General features: G+C 42.5%; 1 protein-coding gene across 6 annotated transcripts in view; it reads right to left on the reverse strand.

Moving 5' to 3' along the window:
- ST3GAL3 (ST3 beta-galactoside alpha-2,3-sialyltransferase 3) overlaps positions 1-27,397 on the reverse strand; it is a 494,104-nt gene that overhangs the window by 357,337 nt on the left and 109,370 nt on the right. For all 6 annotated transcript variants that reach the window (XM_088455666.1, XM_088455665.1, XM_088455668.1 and 3 more), the window contains exon 2: positions 13,643-13,787. In XM_088455666.1, the coding sequence (XP_088311792.1) occupies positions 13,643-13,763 (121 nt within the window). In that variant the 5' untranslated portion in view covers positions 13,764-13,787. The remainder of the gene's footprint in view (positions 1-13,642; positions 13,788-27,397) is intronic.

Raw genomic sequence — 27,397 nt, forward strand, 5'->3', positions numbered from 1 at the left:
CAACCATGTGTGGACGACCTCTACCTCCTCTCGGTTGCGTAGGAGCACCTCTGGCTCTACCATGAAAGGAATGAGGGGCTCAAAAGGAATGAAACGAAGGTCCAGTATAAGGTCTTCTGGGATCTGGAGCAGTAGACGGGAGGAAAGAGAACTTACCGCCCCGTGGCTTGGGATATCCACTTGTCCAATTCCGGGCCAAAAAGCATGTCACCCGTGAATGGTAAACCCTCAACCGCATGCTGGGACTCTGCGTCCGCCTACCAAGCGCGCAACCACAGAGCTCTGCGTCCTGAAATAGCAGATGCAGATATGCGAGCACTAATCTGACTAATATCCTTTGAAGCTTCTCCCAAGTAAACTGCAGACTCACGGATGTGTTCTGCTAATAGACGTAATTCTGCTCTGGAAGTACCTGAGTCCAAACCTGAAATCATCTGGTCAGCCCAGCAAGCAACAGCCTTGTTAACCCCGGCGGTATCAAGGTTAGGACTAAGTTGAGCTCCCGTTGCGGTATATATAGATCATAGTGTTGTCTCCAACTTACGATCCGAAGTATCCTTTAAAACAGTAGCTCCCGGCACCGGAAGTGCTGTTTTCTTAGTGAGACGGGAAACAGACATCTACAGGAGGAGGAGTTTCCCACTTCTCCATCATGGATGATGAAAAAGGGGAGCTAGACGGAAAACTACGCCCAGATGCAGAACAGGTGCTTTACCCTCTGCACCATCTCTGGATACACATTAAATAGTCAGTGGACGTGGGATCTGAACCCAGGTCTTGAAATTTGGAATTGTTTCCAGGCCCTGTTATTTCTTGTAAAACTTCCTCCAATTCACCCTCTACGGTATCCTCTGTGGCGAGGAAATCTTCGTCCGACTCTTCTGACTGGAGAACAGTCATTAGAGTACGCTTTTGAGACGGGCTTTGGCAGGAAGTGGAGGGTGCAGGCACCGCTGTACCCATCATATGAACCAGGGTGTCTAGAGACTTGGTTAAGTCAGCTACCCAGGGAGGTTGAGACCTGCGCGCCTCAGCCAACTCCGATGTTAAATTTGACATAACTCCTACCATGTCAGTGACCCATGGCGGAGCAGGAGAGCTAGTAATTGCCATCTGTGAATCCGTTGTTATACAAGCATCACATAACGTGGACCCAGTGGCATGTGGCTTGGTCTGTTTGTTGTTACACTTGGAACAGACAAACAGCCTTTGAGAAGCCTTGGTTCTGTTGGACATGGTACACACAGTCACTCAGAGAAACAGCATAAAACAGAAAAGACACAGACATATAAAAACAAGAAGATCAGATTCCCCTGCACTTACACCCCAGTTACTTACAGCCTCTCTACCAGGGATGTAATCAGGGGATGTTGTCCTGCAGCACAGGAATGGCAGCAGAGGAATCCAGCCTTCTGTCTCTACACTGCAATCTCCTATATAGAGATGCAGTATGAGCTGCTGTGTAATGAAGAGCGGCAGCCCTGCGGTATACAGCCGCGTGCCGCGTAGAGGAGAGAGACCCGCGCTGCCTTTAAGCTCCGCCCCCCTTCTTTATGCCCTAAAGGGCTTTACAAGATGGCTTCTGTGGCCATTAACCTCCCCCCCGCGCGCCGCACCGCGTGTACAGCGGACCACTTACCGCCTCTCTGCCCCGCGTGTAACAGCAGGGAGAGGGAGAGCCGGGCGGAAGGAGGGAGAGCATGCGCCTGGTCGCACCTGTAGCGCACTTATCCCCTGCCCCGCGCTACTGTAACAGCGGGGAGAGCCGGGCGGAAGGAGGGAGAGCAGGTGGCCGCGCTTTATCAGCTGCCCCGCACCAGGCTGAGCCGGGTGCCGCGCTTACAAGCGGGAGGTGGGAGAGGGAGAACATAGTGCTCTGCATTAGCTGCCCAGCATTCTAATTATGTAAAACCGCTGGGCAGCGGCGGGGCTGGGAGCCGGGGGATGCGCAGGTGATTACTCACTGCGTGGTCCCCGATGGAGGCTCTCTGCAGCAGTCAGCACTTCTCTTCTTCCTTGTTGAGAATGTGCTGTGGCGGTAAGGAGCTGTCAGTGCTTTTCATATAAGCGCTGTGCACTCCTTCCTGCCTCCTATAAGGACAGGGCGCCAGGTACCCGGACCCCACCTTTAGAGAGGTGGCGAAGGGTACCTAATATAGAGTAAAAAGTGTACAAAATAAATAAACCTAAATAAAAGAAAATAATAAACATATATGTGCTGCTGGATCACAGCAGATTGTGACCAGCTCCATGAGGCACATTTTCTAAACTGAGGGCTGATGGGGCATAGAGGGGGAGGAGCTTCACACTTCTAAATTATTTAAAGTGCCGGCTCCAGTTATCCACGCCTCTATACCCCAGCGTAAGCACCTCTAGTGTCCCCTAGTGGATGAAAGAGAAATAAAGACGCTACACACCATAGCTGGCAGGAAGAAGGTCCAAATTTTATTTATCACTTCTATAAGTTGGTGGCCTAGGATAAGCAATTGCAAACTGTACTACTCAAAATTTGGTCAACCAAGTGGGTAATCCTACCCACGGATTGGGTTCTTCCAATCCCACTGATTGTGAAGTCAGCCAAAAACTCTTCCCTTGCTACGCATTGTAAAGTCCGTATCTGCACCGCTTCGTTTTCGGAGGAGCCTTCACGATCTTCAATATCAATGGGGCCCGTGACAATTACCGCAGCACTGCTGCATACACTGGCATAGGTGTCACACATCGACGTAGGTGCCCGCTGCCCGTTGCTAGGCAGTCAAGCCAAATCACTTTCAAAATCACTACACGGCCCCCGGAGGACATACCATCCTCGCACCACATGATTATCATTGTAACTTTATTATGATTTAGTTTGCAATTGCGTTTCCCATACCACCAACCGCCAAAATCACAGACTTATTGTGTTAGTAGGGGAGGGAGGTAAAGATTTCTTGTAAAAGAGGATGCTGGATCCGTGCATCAGCCTTTTGTCCTTCCAAGTCGCCTCCCCTTCCATGCCCCTTGGACCTCCCTTGTCTTAAAATTCCACCTTTAACCCTGCGTTTTCCTGCAGTCACTGTCCCCTGACACACTAATCGTTACTTCCTTTCATGTGTACTACAGATAGCCGAACAACTCTTACACACTATCCCCACAGTCCTACAGCGCTTATCTGCATCGGAATCATTTGCAGATCCCTGCTTACGTATTAAACTTGTAACCACGATTTTCACGTGCTCCGTCGTCTGGTCTCTGATCCTGCGGACGTGGTCAGCGTACGCTCTCTCACCTTTGCTGCATTGGTAATTTAAGACTCTGAGGGAGAGATGCACCAAGACTTAGTAAATGATAAAGGGAATAAGTTACCCAAAGCAACCGATCAGCTTCTAAATGACATTTCAAAGACCATGCTAGACAGAGTGGAGTAGTCTTCTAAAGAAACCAATCGGTTTCTGCTGTCATTTATCTAGTCCAGCCTTTGAAATGTCAGTTAGTTACTGTACAAGCCGATTGGTTCCTTTGGTCAACTTCTCCACTTTATCACTCTACTAAGGCTCGATACATCTCCCCCATAAGCCATTATTCTCTCTCCATTTATCCTGTGATCAAATGCGACTGTCAGCCAGTACGGTATACTTCTTTCATTCTGCACTCATTACACATGTATTATATTCTCAGTGTAGTCATCTATACAGTTCTCACAGTGATCACTGTACCTTACCTCTTGCTACAGTCAGTTGTTAACAATGTAATACAGAAATGCTTTGTATACAAAGCATCAACTGCTCTGGCTGCAAGTTTTAATATTAAGTATATTTATTGTTTTAAGTGTTTTTATGTGTTGGAAAGATAATTAATATATATTTAGATTTTTTTAAATAAGATTTATAAAAACAAGTCAATTTGAAAAATGGAAAGATACTGTATATATTTGAAAATTTATAATAATATTTACTATTGCCTCTCATACTAACGGATCACTCCCGCCTTCAAGATTTTGCCTGTGCTGCTCCCCACCTCTGGAACTCTCTCCCTCTTCCTATCCGACTGTCCACCTCTCTACAATCCTTCAAATGGGCTCTCAAGACCCATTACTTTATCAACGCCATCCAGCTCTCATCCTAACCCGCTGCTTCATGCTCCTTCCTCCCTGTTTACCCCATCCATGTCACGCCTGTTTGTATGCCCCTCCCCTTTAGAATGTAAGCTCTTACGAGCAGGGCCCTCTTCCCTCTTGTGTTTCTCCTTACTTATACTTTCATCTACTCCTTACTCCCCATTAGGGCACTAACCACTTGGTTGCTTAAACCCTGTTGCTTACTTCAGTGTTATGATCGCTAATGCAGCAATGTATATAAACCATGTCCTTGTCCTGCATTGTATTGTACTGTAAGTCACTGGCTTCTTGTTCACTTCTTTGTTTATGTACTGTACTTTGTAAGGCGCTGCGGAACACTTGTGGCGCCATATAAACAATACTGATAATATTGTATACTAGTGTGTTGGAGCGATATAATGTCTGACATTAAGTCAAATTACACAGTTCTATAGATAGAGAGAATGTGTCACTTTTCAGGTACAGTAAAGTCACAGATAATATCAGTACCGTACCTACAGTAATACCAAGAATGACACTGTACAAGTACGTGGCAATAGCACCACCTAGTGGTTTTACTGAAGTACTATATGCAAAGAGATTACTTGCCATTTTCCATAATTGTCTATTCCTAGCAACCCTTTACAAAATAAACTTCATTGCTTGGAATAACTGATAACATTGCATTAATGCAGACCACTCACTTAAAGTAAAGACATTATACAAAGTGAATATATTTTTATCAAAAATTGGATATTGTAGCGATAAATATCAACTCTTAATTTACTTCCTGTATGTTATAACTGTGTCCACCCTACTTTATCACTCCTCTGCAGAAGGCTGCCCAGTTAGGAGGGGGCAAGAGCAGACAGTGAGTGACTGACAGCTTTGTAGACATGCTCTGTAGCATTGTACCATGGAGTTTGGTGGATTAATAAACAGGGTCAGGACCAATGATGTCATAGCAGCTCTGTTTTTAGATCTGCATCAGATCACAATAGGACATTTTCTTAAAGATGTGGTAGGGGTTGTGTATCCCTTTACAAAAGGGCGGCAGTAGTGTCAGTGTAAGACTGAGCTACAGAGGGAAAAGTTATGGACTGCTAAGTGTTTTCTTTTAAGGAATCCATGATCCATAGCTGACAATTAAGGGATACAGGGATTCCCTAAAAGGAAACACTTAGCAGTCCATAACTTTTCTCTCTGAACCTCCTATACTTTTAGAGAGGTCACTTAGCACATTCTAGAAAAGTGACGACACAATTGATTCCTAGTATTGTTCTACAATTTGCACTTTCAGGTGGATCCACAAAACCAGTTGTGGTAGTTACATTAGGTTTGGTGGAAATATATAGGAGTCACTCCATTGAAGACATTTTAAGAACGTTTTCAGGTTCCTCCTTAAAAATACAATATCCCATTGTGTCACCATATGCCCTGAGGGCCTGATTCACTACGGAACGCAACTGCGAATGCAATAGCGTTTACGCACGCAGTTCAACTGCGATAGTATGCTAATCCATTGCCATTGCTATGCTGCACTACACAAAGACTCCCCGCTTTACCATACACACATCCGTACTGTTTAGCAAGACTGTGAAACCATCGGTACAATCGAGTACCATCGCAGCCTCACGCACAGTCGCACAAGCTCTGACCTTACTCAGGAATTGCTAACAACCATGCACGCTATGAGGCCTCAGGCTGCGTAGGGCATCGCAGTTGATAATTTATGCATGCCTATGCAACGGCGTTTAAACGCACTGGCACACCTGCGTTCGCCCGACCACCCACCCATCACCACCCACAAACGGCACTGTCAATCACTCTGCGATGGATCTCGGTAGTCACTGCGATCGTAATGGCTAGATCGCGGACACGCACTGCGATGCATACGCAGTACGCAACAAGCAGCCAATTGCATGCGTATTAGCAACTGCGATTGTTGCTGACTCAGGCCCTGAATCCCCTCAATAAAGCCATTCTATATTCAATTGGTGGTTTTGATAACGATTCCTTCCTACTGAATATTATATAACTCAATGTACTGTACAACAAGTTATTTCAGGGTCCTCTCTCTGGTACTATTCATATCCCAAAATAATCCATAAACAAAGATGCAGTTTTCAGATTCTACCACTAGATGGCACACTATACATTCATCCCTTAGGAACGTGTAATGAAGGCTAACTTACATGTAAAAAGATAGACTTAATTACTTGATTAAACAGATTCCTACATAGTACTTGTTTGAATATTGAAGTACCTTACATACATATTTCCACAGTCTAATAGATAACATTATTTGGTCTTCTACCTTCTGTACACATTCTATATGTATTTAGTAAAGAAGCATTAACCACTTAACTGACAAATTCTTTTTCCAAAAACCGCTCCAAAATTGTCGGTTTCTTTTATGATTGAATTAGGTCACGAACATAATAATTTTAAACTTATCCATCACTATTTTATTTGAAAAAAATATTTTTTTAAAAACACAGTATACCATAAAAATAGCAATTTTTATATTATACTGTAGTGATGGCCATTGACGGCTGTACCATCGATGGTTCAACCATCGTTAGAAGCCATCAATTGTTTTGCGATTGGTCGAGGAGATCTGTGTACACCACAACTGCCGATGTTTCCTAAACATCAATTGAGGGTTGCCATCGATGGTGCAACATTGATGGCCACCAGCAATGGCAAACCACTTGTTTCCAGTCAGGCCATCGATGGTTTGCAAACCATCGATGGTCAGTTGCCAAACTCGATCGATTATATATATATATATATATATATACACATACACACACGCACACACACACAGTATATATATATACGTATGTATATATATACGTATGTGTAAATATATATGTGTGTGTGTATATATATATATATACTGTGTGTGTGTGTGTGTATATATATATATACACACACACGTATGTATATATATATGTGTAAATATATATGTGTGTGTGTGTATATATATATATATATATATATATAGTGTGTGTGTATATATATATATATATATATATATATATACACACACACACACACACAGTATATATATATATATATATATACACACACACACGTATGTATATATACATGTATGTGTAAATATATATGTGTGTATGTATATATATATATATATATATATATATATACTGTGTGTGTATGTGTATATATATATATATATATATATATATATATACACACACATATATACATATATATTTACACATACATATATATATACACATACGTATATATATATATATATATATATATATATATACACATACATATACACACACATACACACAAACATATATATTTATACACACACACATATATATATATTATAATTGTTTATTATTTATTGCCCGATCACTGTGGCCAGCAGTGATTGGGCACATGGGGACGGGTAGGCAGAGCTGAGGCCGGGAGAACATGGCAGCAGCCGCGGCTGCTCCTACACAGTGATCACCTAGTGATCACTGTAGAGCCGGAGCGGCAGCGGGTGCGTCTCCCGCTGGCGGCCCGGATACAGAGCAGCGGCGGCTACCACAGCCGCCGCTACTGCTGTTTACTGAAGGGGGTGGAGATGGCTGCCCGATCACTGCTGGCCACAGTGATCGGGTCACAGCAGCAGCACTGCTGCTTCTATGGGAGGGGGGCTGCCGACGGTGCCCGATCACTGTGGCCAGCAGTGATCGGGACACGCTTGCAGAGGGATCAGAAGGTCCCTCTGATGTAGGCGGCTGCGGGAAGATTAGCTTCCCACAGCCGCCTAGTGGGCATTTCTGACTGGTGGTATCAGATACGACCATGTCAGGGTAAGCCCAGCCTGGTGCGGTCGTATCTGATACGACCGTGCCAGGCAAGTGGTTAATTAACTTTCCTGACTTTTAGAAGCGGCGCATTTATTACTACCAAATATTGCCCTCATTAGGAATCCCTTGATTGGCAAAAGAAAGGGGTTAACCATTCATGGGGCCTATTAACGCAATCCATGCAGAGTGAGATGGCATATCCCTGACGCAGTTACAGAATGGAACGCGTAGGGTTTTTTTTTTTTAGACATAGGGCCGTATTCAATTAGAAGCGAAAAGCCGGTTTCCGCGGAAAAGTATCACCGATCGCGTCTTTTCACGTGGTCGGAACTTATCTCCAAATTCAATTCAAGCTGGTTTTCGCCTAAGCGGAAAGTCAATGCAATGTAATGTAATAGGTGAAAAAGATTCGCCTAAGAATAGCAGGAGAAAAGAGGTGCAACATTTTTATTTTGGGGTGCAGAGGTGGGGAAACCTCTCAGAACCCTTGGGACAGGCCCCCAAAAAAAACAACTGTTTCAAAAAATCCAGAAAAAAAAAAAAACATAAGAACACTCCAAAAAAGTACTTTCATTTTGGGGGCAAAAAGTACAAAGTGGGGGGACAAGCATAAAAACCAGCGAAATAGCCTTCTTAGGGGTCTGCAAGGATGGGTCAGGTGTTTTTAGGATTGCAGGTGCATGTAACAGGCGGGTTTTTCACGTTTTTTTAAACTTCACCAAAAAATACTGCTTAATGCCATTCTTCACCACTTTTACAAAGATGCTAATAACAAGGATTTTAAACAACTTCAGTACCCCAAATAGTTTTATTAGGGCTATTGGAACACTTCTACATTGATCCCCAATGCTAGTGCATCTTTTTGGGGGATTCAGACCGATTTCCCCTATTGTGATAGTACTTTTCGCCTGTTTTACATTCGCCGTTTGCCATTTTCGCCTGGTTAGTAATTGAATAGGGAGCGAAAAGCGGGAACGCTCACAATAAGGTTTCGCATGCAAAACACGCGATGTAGGCGAAAAGTCGGGTAGGCGGAACTTTTTCGCCGAGGCGAAACTAATTGAATACGGCGCTAAGAGTTTTATGTAACTTGCTGCTACATCTTCCTTTCTCCCCGCCCACCCCATTCTGTGTCACTCCTGTTTGTCTGCCCCTCCCTTAAAGAATGTAAGCTCTTTCAAGCAGGGCCCTCTACCCTCTTGTGCTTCTCCCTACTGTAATTTAATTAATCTCTTACTCCCCACTTGGGCAATTAACACCTGGCTGCTTATGTGGGTGTAATGATTGCTAATATAGCAATGTTCATTATACATGCCCGTGCCCTGCTTTGTATTGTATTGTATGTCACTGGTTACTTATTTGTTTATGTACTATGTAAGGAGCTGCGGAACACTTGTGGCGCCATATAAATAAATGATAATAATAATAATAATAATGTAATGCTATGAGGAGACGCGTAGGGTTTGCAATATTTTCATATGAGGAGCTATATGTAATGCTACAATGAGACGTGTAGGGTATGTAATTTATTCATATGAGGAGCTTTATATAATGCTAAAATGAGACGTGTAGGGTATATAATATATTCATATGTGGAGCTTTATGTAATGCTATAATGAGACGTGTAGGGTATGTAATATTTTCATATGTGGAGCTATATGTAATGCTATAATGAGACATGTAGGGTATGTAATTTATTCATATGGGGAGCTTTATATAATGCTAAAATGAGACGTGAAGGGTATGTAATATATTCATATGTGGAGCTTTATGTAATGCTATAATGAGACGTGTAGGGTATGTAATATTTTCATATGTGGAGCTATATGTAATGCTATAATGAGACGTGTAGGGTATGCAATATTTTCATATGAGGAGCTTTATGTAATGCTATGAGGAGACGAGTAGGGTATGAAATATTTTCATATGGGGAGCTTTATGTAATGCTATGTTATGAGATGTCGATCTCATTTTTTATTTCTAGGCTCTCTCCTGGGAGAATTAGCTTACATTAAATCCCAGGAAACGCTCACATAAGGTTATGTATACTGTGTAAGCACATTCTGGGTGACCTTTGCCATATACAATGCGGCATGGTTTGGACTCTCTCCGTGTCTATTTTATTAATGGGCATTTCTAAATATTTTTGGAATAATTACACATGCACAAGATCTACTCCCAAGAGGGTGTATTACATTTTGTCCTTTGCTGGGACACGGTGTAGAGGCAGGAGCAGGGTAAGCATGTCACAGGAGACGGCACATGAATTATATGGATAGCTTTTTTCATTAGCCTTGATTAGCTGCACAACCTGATCAATTTCCAGCTTTATGAAATTCCAGAGACATTACTGACGCTGCCAAATCCCTACTCAATATTCAAGGACCAGAAATCAGCTCTTAACCTCTCAGTCCTCCTACAGCTATAAATGATGGAGGCCCTCACCAGAAACCCATGACACAGAATTACACACAGTCCACATCTCACAACCAATAGCCACTGTATGTGCCTCCAAAACACTGCAAGTAACATCCATGCACAGGGCTGGGGGGGGGGGGATTAGCAGCTGTATATACCAAGCACTGTACACAGATATATCCTCGTTGTAACGGGTCTACACCCCGGCTGAGGATTTTCAGACTTGTCCCTTTTTTTTATCAACACGCTGTGGGATGTTCTTCATTGACTGCGATGTGGTCACTTTATTCTTACATGTAATGCAGCTGTACAAACTCACACGCTGCTCCCCCATTACATCTCCAAGCTTTTCAGTGTTTCTGTAGCAATGAGGAGCTAGTAAGTGTAATGATGTTTGTGCGGGAACTGTAATGGAAGACAATCACAGATGAAGAGGGGGGTATGTAACACAGGTGAGTGGGAGAGAGAGAGATGGGGAGGAGAGAGAGAGAGAGAGAGAACAGAGAGGGGAGGGAACACAGAAACAGAGAGAGGACAAGAGAAGAGAGAGAAAAAGGGTGAGAAAACAGCGAGAGAAGAGAGAGAGAGAGGGCGAGAGAAGAGAGAGAGAGAGAGAGAGAGAGAGAGAGAGAGTGAGAAAGGGTGAGAAAACAGCGAGAGAAGAGAGAGAGAGGGCGAGAGAACAGAGAGAGAGAGACGGCAAGAGAACAGAGAGAGAGAGGGCAAGAGAACAGAGAGAGAGAAGGTGAGAGAACAGAGAGAGGACGATGGAGAACAGAGATAGAGAACATGGAGAGCACACAAAGGGAGAGAACAGAGGGACTGATTCAGAGCCGGACGCTCTGACAGAGCTAAATCAGGGCCGGCCTTCTGTTTTTATTAGAGCGGCCTCCTGGCCGCTCGCATAGCTGTGGGTGACCACCAACAGCTATAGCAAGCGGCCAGGAAGATGGTCAAGACCATCGCGACCATCGGGCTTGAGACGAGACCCTTGTGGTAGGGTCTCGTTGCTGCAAGCCCTGGAGTGCTTTTGGCTCAAACAGAGCCGAAAGCACTCCCACTGACATCACTAGTGATGTCAGTGGGGCCGGTCCCAGACGTTAGGCGTTCCCATGGGAACGCCTCCGTCTGGGCAGGCACGCCCACCAAAGGGGGCGTGCTGTCACTCAACATCGACAGCACGCCCCCTGTGTAGCGAGACCCATAGCGACGGCTCCCTTGTGCGCATGCGCACTTGGCCAACATCGACCTGCTTGCGAGCGCTCAGCGCTCGCGAGCAGGTCTGAATCAGGCCCAGAGAGCGAGAGAAAGTAAGAGGACAGAGAGAGAGAGAGAGAGAGAGAGAGAGAGAGAGAGAGAGAGAGAGAGAGGTGTAAGAGGACAGAGTGAGAGAGAGAACAGAGCAAGAGAAAGTAAGAGTACAGAGAAAGAACAAAGAAAGAAAGGACAGTGGGAAGGAGAGAGAGAGAGGACAGAGAGAGAGAGAGAGCAAGAGAGAGGACAGAGAGAGAGGACAGAGGGTCTCATTCAGACCCGGTCGCAAGCGCCGATGCGCTCGCAACCGGGTCGATGGTTAGCCCTGCGCACGCGCAGCGGCCGCACTGTAGGCGGGCCGGGGGAGTGGTTTCCAAAACGGAGGCGCCTACCGCTTTGTGGGCGGCCACACTGACATCAGTAGTGATGTCAGTGGGGAGTTTCCTGCTCTATCAGAGCAGGAAGCTCCCTGGGGCTTGCGGTTGCCGAGACCCAACCTTAGGGTCTCGTTGCAAGCCCCGATGGTCGCGATGGTGTTCACCATCGTGACCATCAACCTGGTCGGTCGCTAAGCTGTGGGTGGTAACCCACAGATTAGCTAGCGACCAGGAGGCTGCACTAAAAAAAAAAAGGAAGCGGCCGCCCTCATTTAGAGAGAGCGATCGCTTCTTGCGACTGCCTCTGAATGAGGGCCAGAGAGAGAGAGGACAGAGACCGAGAGAGAGAGAGGAGGACAGAGACGAGAGAGAGAGAGAGGACAGAGAGAGAAGAGAGAGAGACGAGAGAGGACAGAGAGAGAGAGAGAAGAGAGAGAGAGGACAGAAGAGAGAGAGCAAGAGAGAAGAGAGGAGAGGAGAGGGAGAGAGAGAGAGAGAGGACAGAGAGAGAGAGAGAGGACAAGAGAGAGATAGAGGGGGACAGAGAGAGAGAGAGAGGACAGAGAGAGAGAGGACAGAGAGAGAGAGAGAGGACAGAGAGAGAGAGAGAGAGAGAGAGGACAGAGAGAGAGAGAGAGAGGGAGAGAGAGAGAGGAAGAGACGGAGAGAGAGAGAGAGAGAGAGAGAGAGAGAGAGAGAGAGAGAGAGAGAGCGGAGAGAGAGAGAGAGAGCGGACAGAGAGAGAGAGAGAGGACAGAGAGAGAGAGAGAGGACAGAGAGAGAGAGAGAGGACAGAGAGAGAGAGGACAGAGAGAGAGAGGACAGAGAGAGAGAGAGGGGGAGGATAGAGAGAGAGAGGTCATTGGGCCTGATACAGAGGTGGACGCAAATTCTGTTGCAGCAGTTGAGAAAATAAGCAAACGTTGCAGCCGCTGGGATTTGTATTGAGACGCCCACTAGCGGCATCCCAAGCCCATTGCTTGCGTACAAAGACGCACCATCAGACTTCTGATGAGAAACCCAATAGTCGCCCAGCATGTCGGCCGCAAATAAGTCACCTTGACCACTGCAAATGAATTTGTAGACAATCCTGAATTTTAGTCATCAGTCCCCCGTTACTATCCCCAAATGGTTTCTGTCGGTCAATCACTGTGTCTCCTAATCCACACAACGACCGTCATCGCAAGACCATCGTGGCACATGCGTAGTGTGACTGTGATGCATGCGTACACTGTACACATGGGCCGTTTGCGACTGAAATCGATGCTGTGTCCCACCTCTGAATCAGGCCTATTGAGAGCGAGAGGGACCACAGAGAGAGAGAGAGAAGACATTGAGAGAGAGCGAGCGAGCAGGGGGAGGTGGGTTATTCAATTGTTTGAGAAAATTATCTTCCGTCCATTGTTTGTGTGACCTGCCCTGCGCCGGTCATGGCAGCCACATTCTCGAGCCCTAATGCAGAGAGGACATTGAAAAAGAGAGACAGAGAAAAAGAGAGAAAGAAAAAGAGAGAGAGAACAATGACCCAGTGGGAGGGAGAGAGTGGACAGAGACCCAAGGGGAGGAAAATGCTTTTGTCCCTGACTATGAGGAGCACCTGGAAGATGTGGCAAGAAGAGCTCAGAGGATATTAAAGAGCAATTATATAGCAAGAGAAGGAAAGATAAGAGACTTACGTGAATCCTCCCAGCGCAGTAGATGGAGCTTCCAAGCAGAATAATAAAGAAAGCCCAACACCAAGAAGAGGCAAAGGGCCAGCAGCAAGTTCCTCATGAACACCAAAACTCCCATCTTCATAGCATTCCTGCCCTCCTACATGACCTGTGGGGGGAGAGAGACAACTGGTGAGCGGGCAACAAGCAGACACCCTCCTTTATAACCAGCTGTACAATGTACAATAACCTCATTTTCTGCAATCTGAAACTTACAAAACCATGAGGACAAAAATAAAACAAGAAGTGAATATATGGAATATATACGGGGTGTGTATGCACCTTTGGCAGAGTTTATGCCATTTGCCAGGGTGGCTATTCTTACATGACAAGTTATGCCACCATGTGCAACCATGAGATTTTGTTAGGGGATGAAACGATTTGAGGGTTAATTTAGGATAACTTGCTTTTCACAAATGACTCATATTTTAGACAATCTGAGATTGTGGAAGTTGGAAGCTTCCTATAGTCATACAGGAAAACATATATTTCTAAACAACCTTGTAATACTGTAGTTATAGCAATCCTAAAACCACACAAAAGTGATACATGTAATAAAAAACCTGATGCACATTAGACCTCTCTACGCTGCTTTTCTAGTTTTATGTATTTATTACAAATGAGATTTGGGCCTAAACTGTTGTTGCAGTCATCTTCAGAGGATATTCCCAAAAATTGGAATATATGTTGGCTATTTAACAAAGGAGTACGGCAGCAGATAGCAGAGGGGAGATAGTCATGAGACCGGCGGCCGCCATGCCGCCTGTTTAATACAGACAGGGGGATCCCAACAAGGAACTTAAGACAGGTGTAAAAAAATCCGACGCCGGAACGTCGAAGGACGTCAGTCGGAACCACGTAAGTCCCTGGGCCTTATCGTTAACCGCGAGGGGGGAGGGTTAGGCGCCCTTAGGGGGGAGGGATAGGGTTAAGAACCACTGGGGAGACTTAGGTTAAGGCAATAACGGGGAGGGTTAGGGAAGGCTACAAAAAGGGAGGGTTGGGGGGGGAAGGGGGAGAGGGGATGTATATTTACCCAACCCCTGTCGGGATAGAAACCATCAATATTCTGACAGGAGGCATCCAGACAGCCAGCATTACATACCGATTCCTAGCAGAGATATGGGATGGATATCTTTAAACTTACAAAAACAGTCCCCGTCCTGCATTTTATTGCCCCCTCGCACTGGAGGCACCTGCCTTCATTGTCTATGGCAGCGTTAAACCTCCCAGCCCCGCTACAAAATACGATTAAACTTGGAAAAGGCCCTCAAATTGCGTTACGTTGAAGTATCTCAGCGGACAACGGAAGTCAAGCAAATCAGCCCAAATATATGAAAACGAATAAATAATAGATCAAGGGGGGGTGGGGTAGATGTAGCTTATCTAGACTTTAGTAAGGCTTTTGACACGGTCCCGCATCGCAGAATGATAAACAAACTGGTAAGTTTGGGATTGGATTCTATGACTGTTGAATGGATAAGATCTTGGTTGTAGGATAGGAAACAGAGAGTTGTAGTAAATGGAAATGTATTCACGGGAGGGAAAGGTTACCAGTGGAGTAACCCAGGGATCTATACTTGGGCCAATGCTTTTTTTTTTATCTCAAATAGTTTTTATTATATTCTATGTATGTTCTATTATAGAGAAGAAAAAAAAGAAAAAAGAAATGAAATATATTACATTACAAATTCTACACGACAGTAAACAGAGATACATAATAAATATAATAAATATAAATATATATATTTAAAAACACAAAAACACAAAATAACAACAAAAACAGTGAACGAATAGACGCAGGGAGAGAAAGGAAAAAAAAATGTACATAAAAATGCGAAAGTGCATAAACCTATTAAAGCGTGCATGAATTTATACAAAAATAAATAATTTACCAGGCATAGTTAAGTAGAAGTAACCTTAGTTGAAGTCCTTGCAGAAACAACCTGAGCGTCATAAAAATCAGACCACGGACGCCATTTAATCAGTGGGGATGAGGTAGAAGTGGAGTATTTAACCCCGAAGGTTTCCATTTCAAAGCTTGTTTGGACATTCAACCTTATTTTTGATGAGCGGAGGATCAGATCTTTTCCAATATTGTGCTAAAGCCGCTCTTGTAGCTATAAAAATATGACCAATAACATATTAGTTGTGAGCTTGTACTGATAGTGGAAAATAATGTAAAAGAGCAATTTCCGGAAGTTGATGAAGAGCCTCCGTAGTGACCTGGGTAATTAATTTCAAAATGTCTGACCAAAGAGAGCTACTTAGAAGACAAGACCCAAAAATATGTATCAGTGTAGCTTCATATCCACAATTTCTCCAGCAGAATTTAGAAGTTTCCGGCCAAATTTGGTGTAATTTATCTGGTGTATGATATAGACCATGAATTAATTTAATCATCATTTCAGTGTGGTTCAAACATTTAGACATTTTAAAAATATTTGAAAATAATATAATCCAATCCTCATCTGTTAAGGTCATTTTAAGTTTGGTCTCCCACTTGGTTGGTATTGAAAGCTTATTATCTTCTAACGGGGACGTAAGTGTACCACACAGATATTCCACCTCTATGTGATGGAGAGTGAAATTTAGACAGTATGTATGGAGGAGGAGGGAGGGGTTGTGCTAGAGAGTCATTGGAAAGCACCCAGTGCCACATTTGTAAAAGTCATTTTTAGGAATAGAGTACTGGTCCTGAAGGTGTTGAAATGTTTTAAGGTAATTATCAATGTACAGATCTTTAACAGTTAGAATGCCATGGGCAGACCAATTAAGTAGGGATAGGTTGGAAATCAATTTTGAAAGTGCCAATATAGAAATGTTAGAAGATGGAAGGGAAATATCATCATGAGAACTAATTAGTTTGTCCCAAATTATGAGGGTATCAGAGAATCTCCTCAGTGTAACAGAGGAAGGAGGTCTGTCCTTAGCCTTAACCCATAACAAATCTCGTAAAGGGAAGCTTTACATAGGGAATTTTCTATATCTACCCATGGTTTAGTGGGTGCAGGAGAAAGCCAATCTCTTACTTGGTCAAGAAGACAGGCATGTTGATATAACTCAAGATTTGGTACAGCCAAACCACCTCTAGTTTTGGATCTAAATAGGCGAGATCTAGCCATTCGAGGTCGTTTACCCTTCCAAACAAATGTAGAAATAACTGAATAAAAATTATTTAGTAAGCGTAACAGAACTAAGTATAGTATAGCTCGAAAGAGATAGAGAATTTTAGGGAGTAACTTCATTTTTACAGAAGAAAGGCGCCCCATCCAAGAAATTTCATAGTTCACCCGCATCCTAGTAAGAGTAGACAATTGATCTAGTAATGGCTGATAGTTACACACTATAACATCTTGCACATTTATTGGTATTCTAATTCCTAAGTATCGGAGATCGGTAATCTGCCAAGCATAAGAATATTGATTCTGAAGGAGCTGTAGAGAGATATGGTCAATATTATATGCCAGTGCTTCAGTTTTTGAGGTATTTAACTTATAGTACGAAACTGTGGAATACTCTTGGAGAATAATGTGAAGGGCAGGTAAAAAAGTTTCTGGTTTTGTAACGAAAAGAAGAATGTCATCCGCAAAGAGACATATCTTATGCTCAGAAGAACCAAACCTTCAAAAGGAGGGGGAAGATCTAATTTTTCAGCAAGGGGTTCCATAGCTAAGGCAAATATTAAAGGCGATAAAGGGCAGCCCTGTCTCATTCCATTGGTAGTATCAAAATTCTTTGAGAGAAAGTCTTTACTAAAGATACGGGCCAAGGGGTTAGTGTATAGGTTTAAAATAGTTTTCAGAATAATCCAGAAAATCCAAACCTAGCAAGAATTCGGGACATACGGTATATAGCCAATGGAGCCTATCAAAAGCTGCATCAAGAGAGCGCAGTACCATGGGTATTGGTTGAGCAACATGAGCTTCCAGAAGGGAAAAAACTCTTTGACTGTTATCTAGTGCCTACCTACCTAAAGTAAAGCCACTTGGTCAATATGACACCAAATTGGCAAGATAGGTTTAACCTATTCGCTATTAACCTTGCATAGATTTTAACGTCGGAGTTCAGAAGAGCTATTGGCCTATAATTTTGACACAGTGACGGGTACTTGGGCCAGTGCTTTTTAATATCTATGTTGGTGATATTGCAATTGGTATTGAAGGTAAACTATGCCTTTTTGCAGATGACACAAAAGTATGCAACAGAGTAGACACACGAGGAGGGGTAAAACAAATGACTGAGGATCTGGGTAGGCTAGAGGAATGGGAAAGAACATGGCAACTACAGTTTAATGCAAAATCATGCACTTGGGTCTCAATAACCTAAAGGCTAAATATAGCATCAAATGACACTATAATGGAAAATACAGAGGAGGAAAGGGATTTAGGAGTCACCATTCAGATGACTTGAAGACAGGCAAGCAATGCACCAAAGCATTCAGGTAGACAAGTCAGATGCTTGGTTGCATAGGGAGAGGAATCAGTAGCAGGGAAAAAAAAGTGATAATGCCCCTGTATAGGTCCTTGGTACGGCCTCATCTAGAATACAGTGTTCAGTTCTGGAGGCCATATCTCTAGAAGGATCTACACACATTAGAGATGGTACAAAGAAGGGCAACTTTACATAGCACAGAACTTACCCGGAAAGACTAAAAGATCTTAATATGTATAGTTTGGATCAGAGAAAGTAAAGGGGGGCCACGATAGAAACTTTCATATACATGAAGGGTTTTAACAAGGTAGAAGAAGGAAGCATTCTTCATAGGAAAAGATGTACAAGAACACGAGAACATGCACTGAAACTGGAGGGAGGGAGGCTCAGAGGAAATTTGAGGAAAAATTACTTCACAGAAAGGGTAGTGGATAAGTGAAACAGCCTCCCATCAGAGGTGGTTGAAGCTAAGAGGGTGGAACAATTTAAACACGCTTGGGATAGGCATAAGAGAGACGTAAGGAGCAAATAGGGTTGAAGTTGCCAAAAGGATAAATGAAAAGGGGAACACTAGATGGGCAGAGTGATTCTTATCTGCTGTAAAATTCTATGTTTCTATGAGTACAACAATGCAGCAGTGTACTTTTAATAATTAAATGTAACTAATATTTAAATTTAACAAAAAATAAAAAACAAAGTTTTAACAGTGAACCTGAAATACAAACTGTAAAAAAGCCATTTTGTATCAAGCTCAAATGGTAACTGTACTGCGCTCATGTTTATAGTCATCAAACCAGTAAAATTATATTGAATATATATAACCATCCAAAGTATACTGTATCTACTGACCACCAATCAATGTATGCAGTTTACCTACACAGTTCTCCCACTTGTCAGCCTGCAAGAAGCATCAATAAAAGCATGGTCAGATGGAGCCGCACTGGTCCTACACATTGGGGTGAGCAAGGATTTTATATATTTATTTATGTAGATTTGCTTTTAAAGTTCACCAATTTTCTATTATACCCATTAAAATGTTTTATATAGGAATTCACTGCATCTCCTTTATAAATTCAAATAACTGTACGTATAAGTTATACTAATTGCACTTGAATATGATGTAACTACTGCATACATAAAAAAAAAAAAAAAACACAACAGCAATGCGAAAATATTAAAAAAGTTTCCTTACTTTGCAAGCTGCTCATATGAGCAGAGCTGACATATTTCACACCCTGGTATTAAACAGAACCGATAATTAAAACATAATTATTTAAACAAGTGGCAGTTTGTACAGGGACAGTGTAGCCTTAGGGATGTGCCAAGAATATGTCAAGCAAAGAAGCAAACAGTATCTAATTAAAGAAAAAGAACAATACACCAAACCGTCTGGGGATTTTCTCCTATAAAAGTAGAATATCACACCAGCCTGATCTACCACCCAAGCATATAGAAAGTATTCAATTAGATGTAATAAATCGATAAATTATCGCTGGTGAATTTATCGCACTTATAGCCGGTTTTGGTGCGACTTCAATGCGCGCTCCCAAATCCTATAGCAAAACAGGCGAAAACACATATGCGTGAAAAAATTACATGGCAAACCTGTGAAAATGTCTCCACATTTTGGGAAATCAGTCTGTACTCTAAAAAAAAGCCTAACTGACATAATAAATGACTAGAGTAGTGTATTAATGGCCGTAATAAAAGTATTTTGGGTTCTTAAATTGTGACAATTAGCTGTTATGTGCGTATTTGCATAAGTGTTGAAAATGATAAAAAAGCAATATTTTAAAAATAAATAAAAATAACCGCTGGACGTAAATTGGCGGGGTGCATTAAAATGGGCACTTTTGAAAGTAAAAATACACCTGCTGCAGCCACCTGCAATTTTTAAAACATCTGTCCCATCCATACAGCCCCCAAAAAACCAGGCCCACTACTTTAAACCCATTTTCCACTACTTTTATTTTTTTTCAACCCTAAATTGTCATATAATTTTTTTACCAAATTAAGCTCATTTATAAAAACGTTTTGGCTAATTTATCATTAGGGGGTGACCAAAGGGTTCTGAAACAAATCCCACACTTTTAGCCAAAAATATAGATTTTGCATTTTTTTTTTCACCTGCACATGCGATAATTGAATGGCGACATTTCTAAATTATCGCTAAAGCGATAATTTATTGCGAAAATGGGGCTTTTTTGCGGTTAATTGAACCCGGCCCCAAGTGTGCAAATATACAATGTTAATTTCTAGCTGAAAAGACTTATCTTGAACTAGCTAATGGGCTCGGCAATGTCCAGCTGTATATTGTATATTTATTTATTTTTGTCTATCGCTCTTTTTGTGTCTCTGCCATCTTCGTTGTGTCTGTCTCATCCCCCACTGGCTTTCACTGTGTTTGCAGCTTTATATGTCCTGGCCTCAGCAGTATGCACAACTGTCTCCCCTCTCATAGCTCATTACCAGCAGTCGCACACTCTCTACGTTAGTGGCCAGACCGATTATGTCATTTTTATCAGCGCTCAGATATATTATATAGATTGTTCTGCCCCTTAGAGCAGAACCATCAAGAAAAGACTCGCATGAAACTGGCATTCCCTCATGCGACCTGCACTTCAGCCAGGAAGAGATAAATACCTGGATTCAGCCAGGAGAATCTATTCCTACTCTACTCCCAGAGATGACAAGTAATGTTAAATAATGGAGTTTTAGTAAATTAGTATTAGACAACCAATTCATTCTGCCACGTGGTAGGGTTGGGGTACTATCGTGAAACCTTCAGGCCACATTCCACTTGTCAATTACGTCGCCAGATGTGGAATGAAAGATCTTGCTCACCTCTACAAGGGGCTTACGACCTGGGAGAAGATTTGAGTTCAAGTGTGACAATAATCCAAAACCTTCAGCAAAACAAAAAACATTACAGTAGCTTATGTACTGTAGTGACCCAATCAAAGCAAAGACTTCAATACCTTTGAGAACCTATAGGATGATTGTTTGTTCACCAATGGTTTCCCCATCCAATCCGATAGTGCTCAAGCAACAGCGCTAAAAATGGATTCAAAAATTGCAGTTGCCCATTGTCAAAGTGTTTTTGGATCAGCTGTCTCAATGTTGAATTGCTCCGGTCATTATGTGTCCACCTCTGCTACTCGCAGCGGTGAATTCAAAGCCATATCAGCTGCTATTTAGAGATACTGGGGGAGGGGGGGGGGGAACTAATGTATATTAATGACACTATGGGGGAATTGAACGCGATGGACGGGAAGCGCCGTTCCGGAACGGCACATCACACCCGCCGGTATCGCACCTATTATGGGGTGCGAAGGAAAACTTGTGAAGTCGGCACTACCATAACTGGCCAATAGGTGCGCATCGATGCCCGGCAGCACATTACAATGGACTGAATTCTATACAATGAGTGTGATATCAAAATATAACAAAATTCATTGTATCTTATGTTTTGTTTGATAAAATGGGATCATCGATCACTAACCAAATTGACAACTTTTATGTTTTGCTTTGTGGCACTTTGGATGATTCTCAGAGCGACACGATATGCACACAATTCATTACCGACTTTGCCTCAGACACTGGAAACATGTTACAACAGTTCTATTTTCTTCCTTTTCTTCATGAACTGCGATAATAATGAGGAATAATTGCATTTTGTTGCATGAATCATACTGTCCAATCAGGGGTGTAAAAGTGCCTTGCAGGACCCAAGTGCAAACCTTTGTGGGGGCTCAGTATTGCCATTCGACCTGTGGTCTCTAAAAGAGAATTCTTGGCCCCTTCTACTTCAGGCACCGTAACTACAGTACCCCTATATTGTTCACCTCCATATCTATCCACAAGTTGCTGGGAGAAGTGTGGGAACATTTTGTTTTTGATCTGCAGTGCCCCTAGAGAAAAGAAGATAGCTGCATTTTTCTTTAAAAACTCCCAGAGCATCATTACATCGTATATATGTCACCCAAAATGAACAAACTATAAAATAAGAAAAGATTAAAAAAACAGCTTCACCATATAGGCATGGCAAGCACCTGTCGGTTTCTCATTCAGTCTAGTACAAAAATGCGACCGTGAAAAGTAGCCAGACCACTGGAAAAAAAAAAAAAAAGTTAAAATGGGACACGAGACTCTTCTGCGTTGGGAACGTTTAACTTGTTGAAGTATACAGGTCACTGGAATGGAATGGGTAAATGCCTACTTGCCATAACACAGCCATGTGTGACAATGTTGTTAAGACAACCCCAATGACTTTGCAAGACTGGGTGCATCAACGCCTGAGCGAATGAACATCTAAGCACGGTTGCAGCTGTAAGTTGTGTCCACTCGTCAGGACACCTCAACTGAACAGCCCTGAGAAAGCGTGGGGCCACACTGTGCCAAAGAATAGGCTTGAAAGACATGAAGAAATGAGTTAGATCAAGTTGCCAGGTTTATCTGTCATTGTATCATAGTACACAGAAAGTATTGCAGGCTGTTGGAAAACACGACAGCTGTTCGGGGAAAAAAAAAAATAGATTGTTCTGCAAACTTCCGCACTATGGAAGAAGGCAATTGGTGCAGATAAAAGAAAATCTTTATTGAAAAAATAAAAGGACATCTCTACAGAAGGGGATTTTCTTCTCTGCTGACTCCAGTGCTACCAGACTTCTAATGCAGATACGTTGTGATGCAATTAAAGAGACATCAATTGCTTAACAATCTACTTGTATCAGTCAATAGAAGAATGGCCAAAAGCGAACTGCAAAAGACACGCTGGTTAGGTAAATTAACGTGTGCGTCAGTTGTGTAATATGCATGCAGAATATAAATAATGGTTACTAATAAATCACTGCAGACACAGATGCCGCAAGCATAATGTTGGGGCCAGTGTGATGAGATTGCAGGTAGTTGTTCCATTTAGTGCTGCACGTTGTCATTTGCATGGCATGATGGAAATTCCGTGGAAATTGTTATTATGAGACATAGGGAATAATTTTGTAACAGATGAAAAAGTATGAACTGATCATAGGTCCCTCTGTGTACTAAAATTAAATCGCAAGGACAGCGTTAGCCATAACCGCTGAGTCACATCTCTGCTACATCGGAGGAGTCTTTCATAACTTCGAAAGACTCCTTCTAAGAATCTGACACTGCCAATGATAAGAGGTGGGATATATTACACAGCAAGTGAACAGTTAGTTCTTGAAGTTGATGTGTTGGAAGCCGGAAAAAAGGCCAAGTCTCAGGATCTGAGCAACTTTGACAAGGGCCAAATTGTGATGGCTAGTCCACAGGTTCAGCGCATTTCCAAAACAAAAAGGTCTTGTGGGGTGTTCTCAGCATGCAGTGGTTAGTACCTACCAGAAGTAGTCCAAGGAAGGACAACCGGTGTACCGGCAACTGGGTCATAGGCGCCCAAGGCTCATTGATGCATGTGGGGAGTGAAGGCTAGCCTGTCTGGTCTGATCACACAGAAGAGCTACTGTAGCACAGATTGCTGACAAAGATAAAGATGGCTATGATAGAGAGGTGTCAGAACACACATTGTATTGCAGCTTGCTTGTGTAATTAGATGGTTCTTCTCTATGTGGAAATTGGTGAAGAGGTATTTATGAAGAGACAGTATCAAAATATTGCTAACGCTTTTATTTTAAGCCATTTACAAGGAACAGGTAAGAATTGGATGTTGATGAGACTATAAAGATCTGCTAAATGTGCTCTCTTTTCTCCAGCAAAAGCATCAAAAACATATTGGACATTTAAACATTTGCCATAACAGTAGTGAGGTTCTCATCATATACTGAAGGGAGTATGGTTTAGAAAAGGGAAGGACAGGCTGTGCAGGGCAGGAAGACGGCTGCTATTTGTGAATACCCAGGCCTGTTTACTTATTGCGTTTGTTAAGAATTACAAAGTGCTGTGGCACAAGTTGGCTATATCTAATTATTAATAAATATATTACATATATAGACTATAACTGAGCTACTCTACCATTGAACCGAGAGTAGCATCGCAGGAATGTGGCTTCCAGGTTGAGTGCCTGGATTTTTATCAGTCCGTAGCGATACATTTGTTACAAAAGTATCGGTTTGAAGCAGGAAACGGAATTTTAACTGTTTTTTTTTTATTTTTTTATTAAAGGGCAAGATAACAGATGTTTGTTTGTTTGTATTTAGTTGAACTTAATTAGCACTTTAATATTTTATTTTGTGTGTCTGTAATTCATTGAGTTTTACATGGTAAATGTGACTTTAATATTTTTTTTAAATGACTGCATTGCCCCAGCAACTTAACCCGCAAGATGGATTTTTTTTTTAACTGCATCGTCTAGGTCACAGGTTCTCAAACTCGGTTCTCGGGACCCCAAACAGTGCATGTTTTCCATGTCTCCTCACAGAATCACAAGTGAAACAACTATCTCCACCTGTGGATCTTTTAAAATGTGTCAGTGAGTAATGAATACACCTGTGCACCTGCTGGGTGACCTGGAAAAAGTGACCTGTGTGGGGTCCTGAGGACAGAGTATGAGAACCTCTGGTCTAGGTTAAGTGCTGGGTACGATGCTGTCACCGCACGCGGTAAGACCGCGACTAGCCTGTAGGCACTAGTTAGCACAGTTTTATACTCGCACCATCAGGTGGTTGAGAGCAGAAATCCGGTAGGCATGAGCAATTGAATATCTCCAGGCACTTAACCCGGGAGCTACAGTACATCCTGGCAATGCTAACTGACTTCCCCCTGTTTATCTCAGATCTCTGGGGCTGATGGAGAGTTGGAAGGAGTTGTAGAACAAATTTCACTTTTCTTTCACTGTGCATGGACATACACACACAAATCTTAGCTACAGTATCTATGACTATGTAGATTTAGATTCATTTTGCGCGCTCTCTAGAAAGGCAGAATAGGAGAAGGAGGGCCAATCAAGTGCTGGCCGAGTACAGTAATGGCGTATTCACCTAAATGCGCTAACATTACGCTGCCGGTAATGTGAATTTCAGATTAATGATTTAAACACGGATTTTCTTGTGTAATTTTAGAGGGAATCTGTTCCCGATAATAATTTCTTACCGACACTCCATTATGCTTTACCTTGTGTTCCTATAAGTGATTGCACCTAATTTTCCTCTTGCCGATTTAGGGGATATTACTAATCTCCATGAAGGCACAGTGTAAAGATTAATTTTTCAAATCTATATTAATTGCCTGAAAGAAGGGTGCTTTTTGCTCGCCTGTGTGCACTATACTATGTACTGTATTTATATCACATATCTGAGCTGTAACGCTAGTGAGCTCAGGAGACGCAGCAAGTTACACGGCCTGGCCGTGACTCCCATGCAGGCTACACATCTACAAATCAATGTCATACAGACGACAAAATGCATATTACTACTCAGGCATATAGGTAATGTGCAAGACTGGCACCTCGTATAAGCCTAGCCTAAGTAGGCACAAAATAAAAATATTAAATAAAATCAATTAAGAGTTTCAACCTAGGAGTAGATATACCATACTTGCATACTCTCCCGAGACCTGCAGGAGGGTCCAGATTTTTCGGGTAACCCCCCACAAAATAGGCACTTCTCACGCATCCTTCCAACTTCCTAGTGAAGTGGTCAGAATGGGGAGAAATTTCCTGGGGAGCAGCGGGTTTTGTGAGTAGGGGGCGGGGCCTAATGTCATGATTCTATGATAATCTCTTAATTTGGCCCCGCCCTCTAGTCAATATGATGAATTCCATTTTGCCACGGGAGTAGGTGCTTAATGACTCAAAATAGTCTGGCTACACCCCCCACCTGCATCTCCCGTAGAGAAAAATGTGTGTGTAAATATAAGATTTACTAAAGCTTCTAAAAACAGACAAGTGGTGTTGTTGCCCAGTTCAGAATCTATAATTTTCTAGAAAGCTATAGGGAAATTAGAAAATCACATCTCCACTTTTCATTTTTAGAAGATTTTGTAAATCTACTGCCTGATTTGGAACACTGTAAAGGATAAACGAAAACAGAGGTAGATATATATATATATATCATCAATATATCATCAATATGTCGCTGACCATATTATCCTCAAGCCTTTGTCAAAGACAAATAATTGGTTATGATTGCACACATTTATTATCTGACGACCTGGTCGTTGATGCGTTTTCACGATGCTACTTTGCGTCGCACATTTTGATGAGCTAAACTGCGTATGCACAACACACACACACTGATGCACACACATATAATTGCATATATTACTTATATACACGGACGCTCATATGCATACGCACAATACTCATACATGGACGCACATTTGTATATAGTTGTTATTCCAACACACAGACGCACATATGCGGACGCATATGTGTAAGATGGTTCCCATTCACAATAGCTACGAAGCAGAGTTATTAAAGGTATTTTGAATTAATAATCATGATGTAATATGTACTTAAACGAGATCTAACGTTTAGAACATAGTGGACATGTCATGTTTGGTATCATACTAAATCCCTGTTTATTTGCAGACTCCCGTTCCTATCGGCAAAGGAGTCGCATCTTGCGTCCGCTAGTTATGGATGTTAGGGAGTTATGGCATTGAATGTTAGTATCTATATGCAGTGTTGTAGCTAGTATTAACCAGTTGTTCGGTGGGAAAACTACACAAAGAGACCGTTGGAGAACTGAGACATGCCCCTGATGACACCGTATGAATCAACCAATGACAAGACAAACAAGAAGCAAGAACCAATGGAAACCTGTAAACGAGTTCCTTTGCTAACGTAGAACTCTGTAAGGTATATAAACTGCGTCCCGATCCCAGGGTTCAGAGATCTTCATTGATGATCACAGACATCTGGATTCGTGACTGTATACTGGGACCAGTGCGCATGCGTATGTATCGGCTTGTACTATTATTGATTGCTTTTTACTCTAGTTGTTAAATCTTTCACAGTGTTACTTTTTCATTACATAAATAACTTTTTGTGCTTTGGAACCACATGATTGGACTGGAAAGCAAATCTTTCTTAAGCGACTTGCAGCGCTAAATAGCGACTATTAGGAATCAATACCTTAGACAGTAGACAGAATAGAAGGAAGCTATTTGCAGGGTAAAGTAACAGGATGTATTACGTCCCATCCAAATGACCGTGACATCATGCGCCAACTCCTCTATCTCCGTGAGTCTACCGAAAAGGAACACAAGGAACTGTATCACTCTGTAGAGCCTGGAAACTGGTGTACATCAAATTCAAGGTGGACTGGTGTATAACAAGTGTTCCTGTCTATGCACACAGCAGTAGGG

This window comes from Taudactylus pleione, unplaced genomic scaffold (genome assembly GCF_031769625.1).
Source record: "Taudactylus pleione unplaced genomic scaffold, aTauple2 ptg000662l, whole genome shotgun sequence".
NCBI lineage: Eukaryota > Metazoa > Chordata > Amphibia > Anura > Myobatrachidae > Taudactylus > Taudactylus pleione.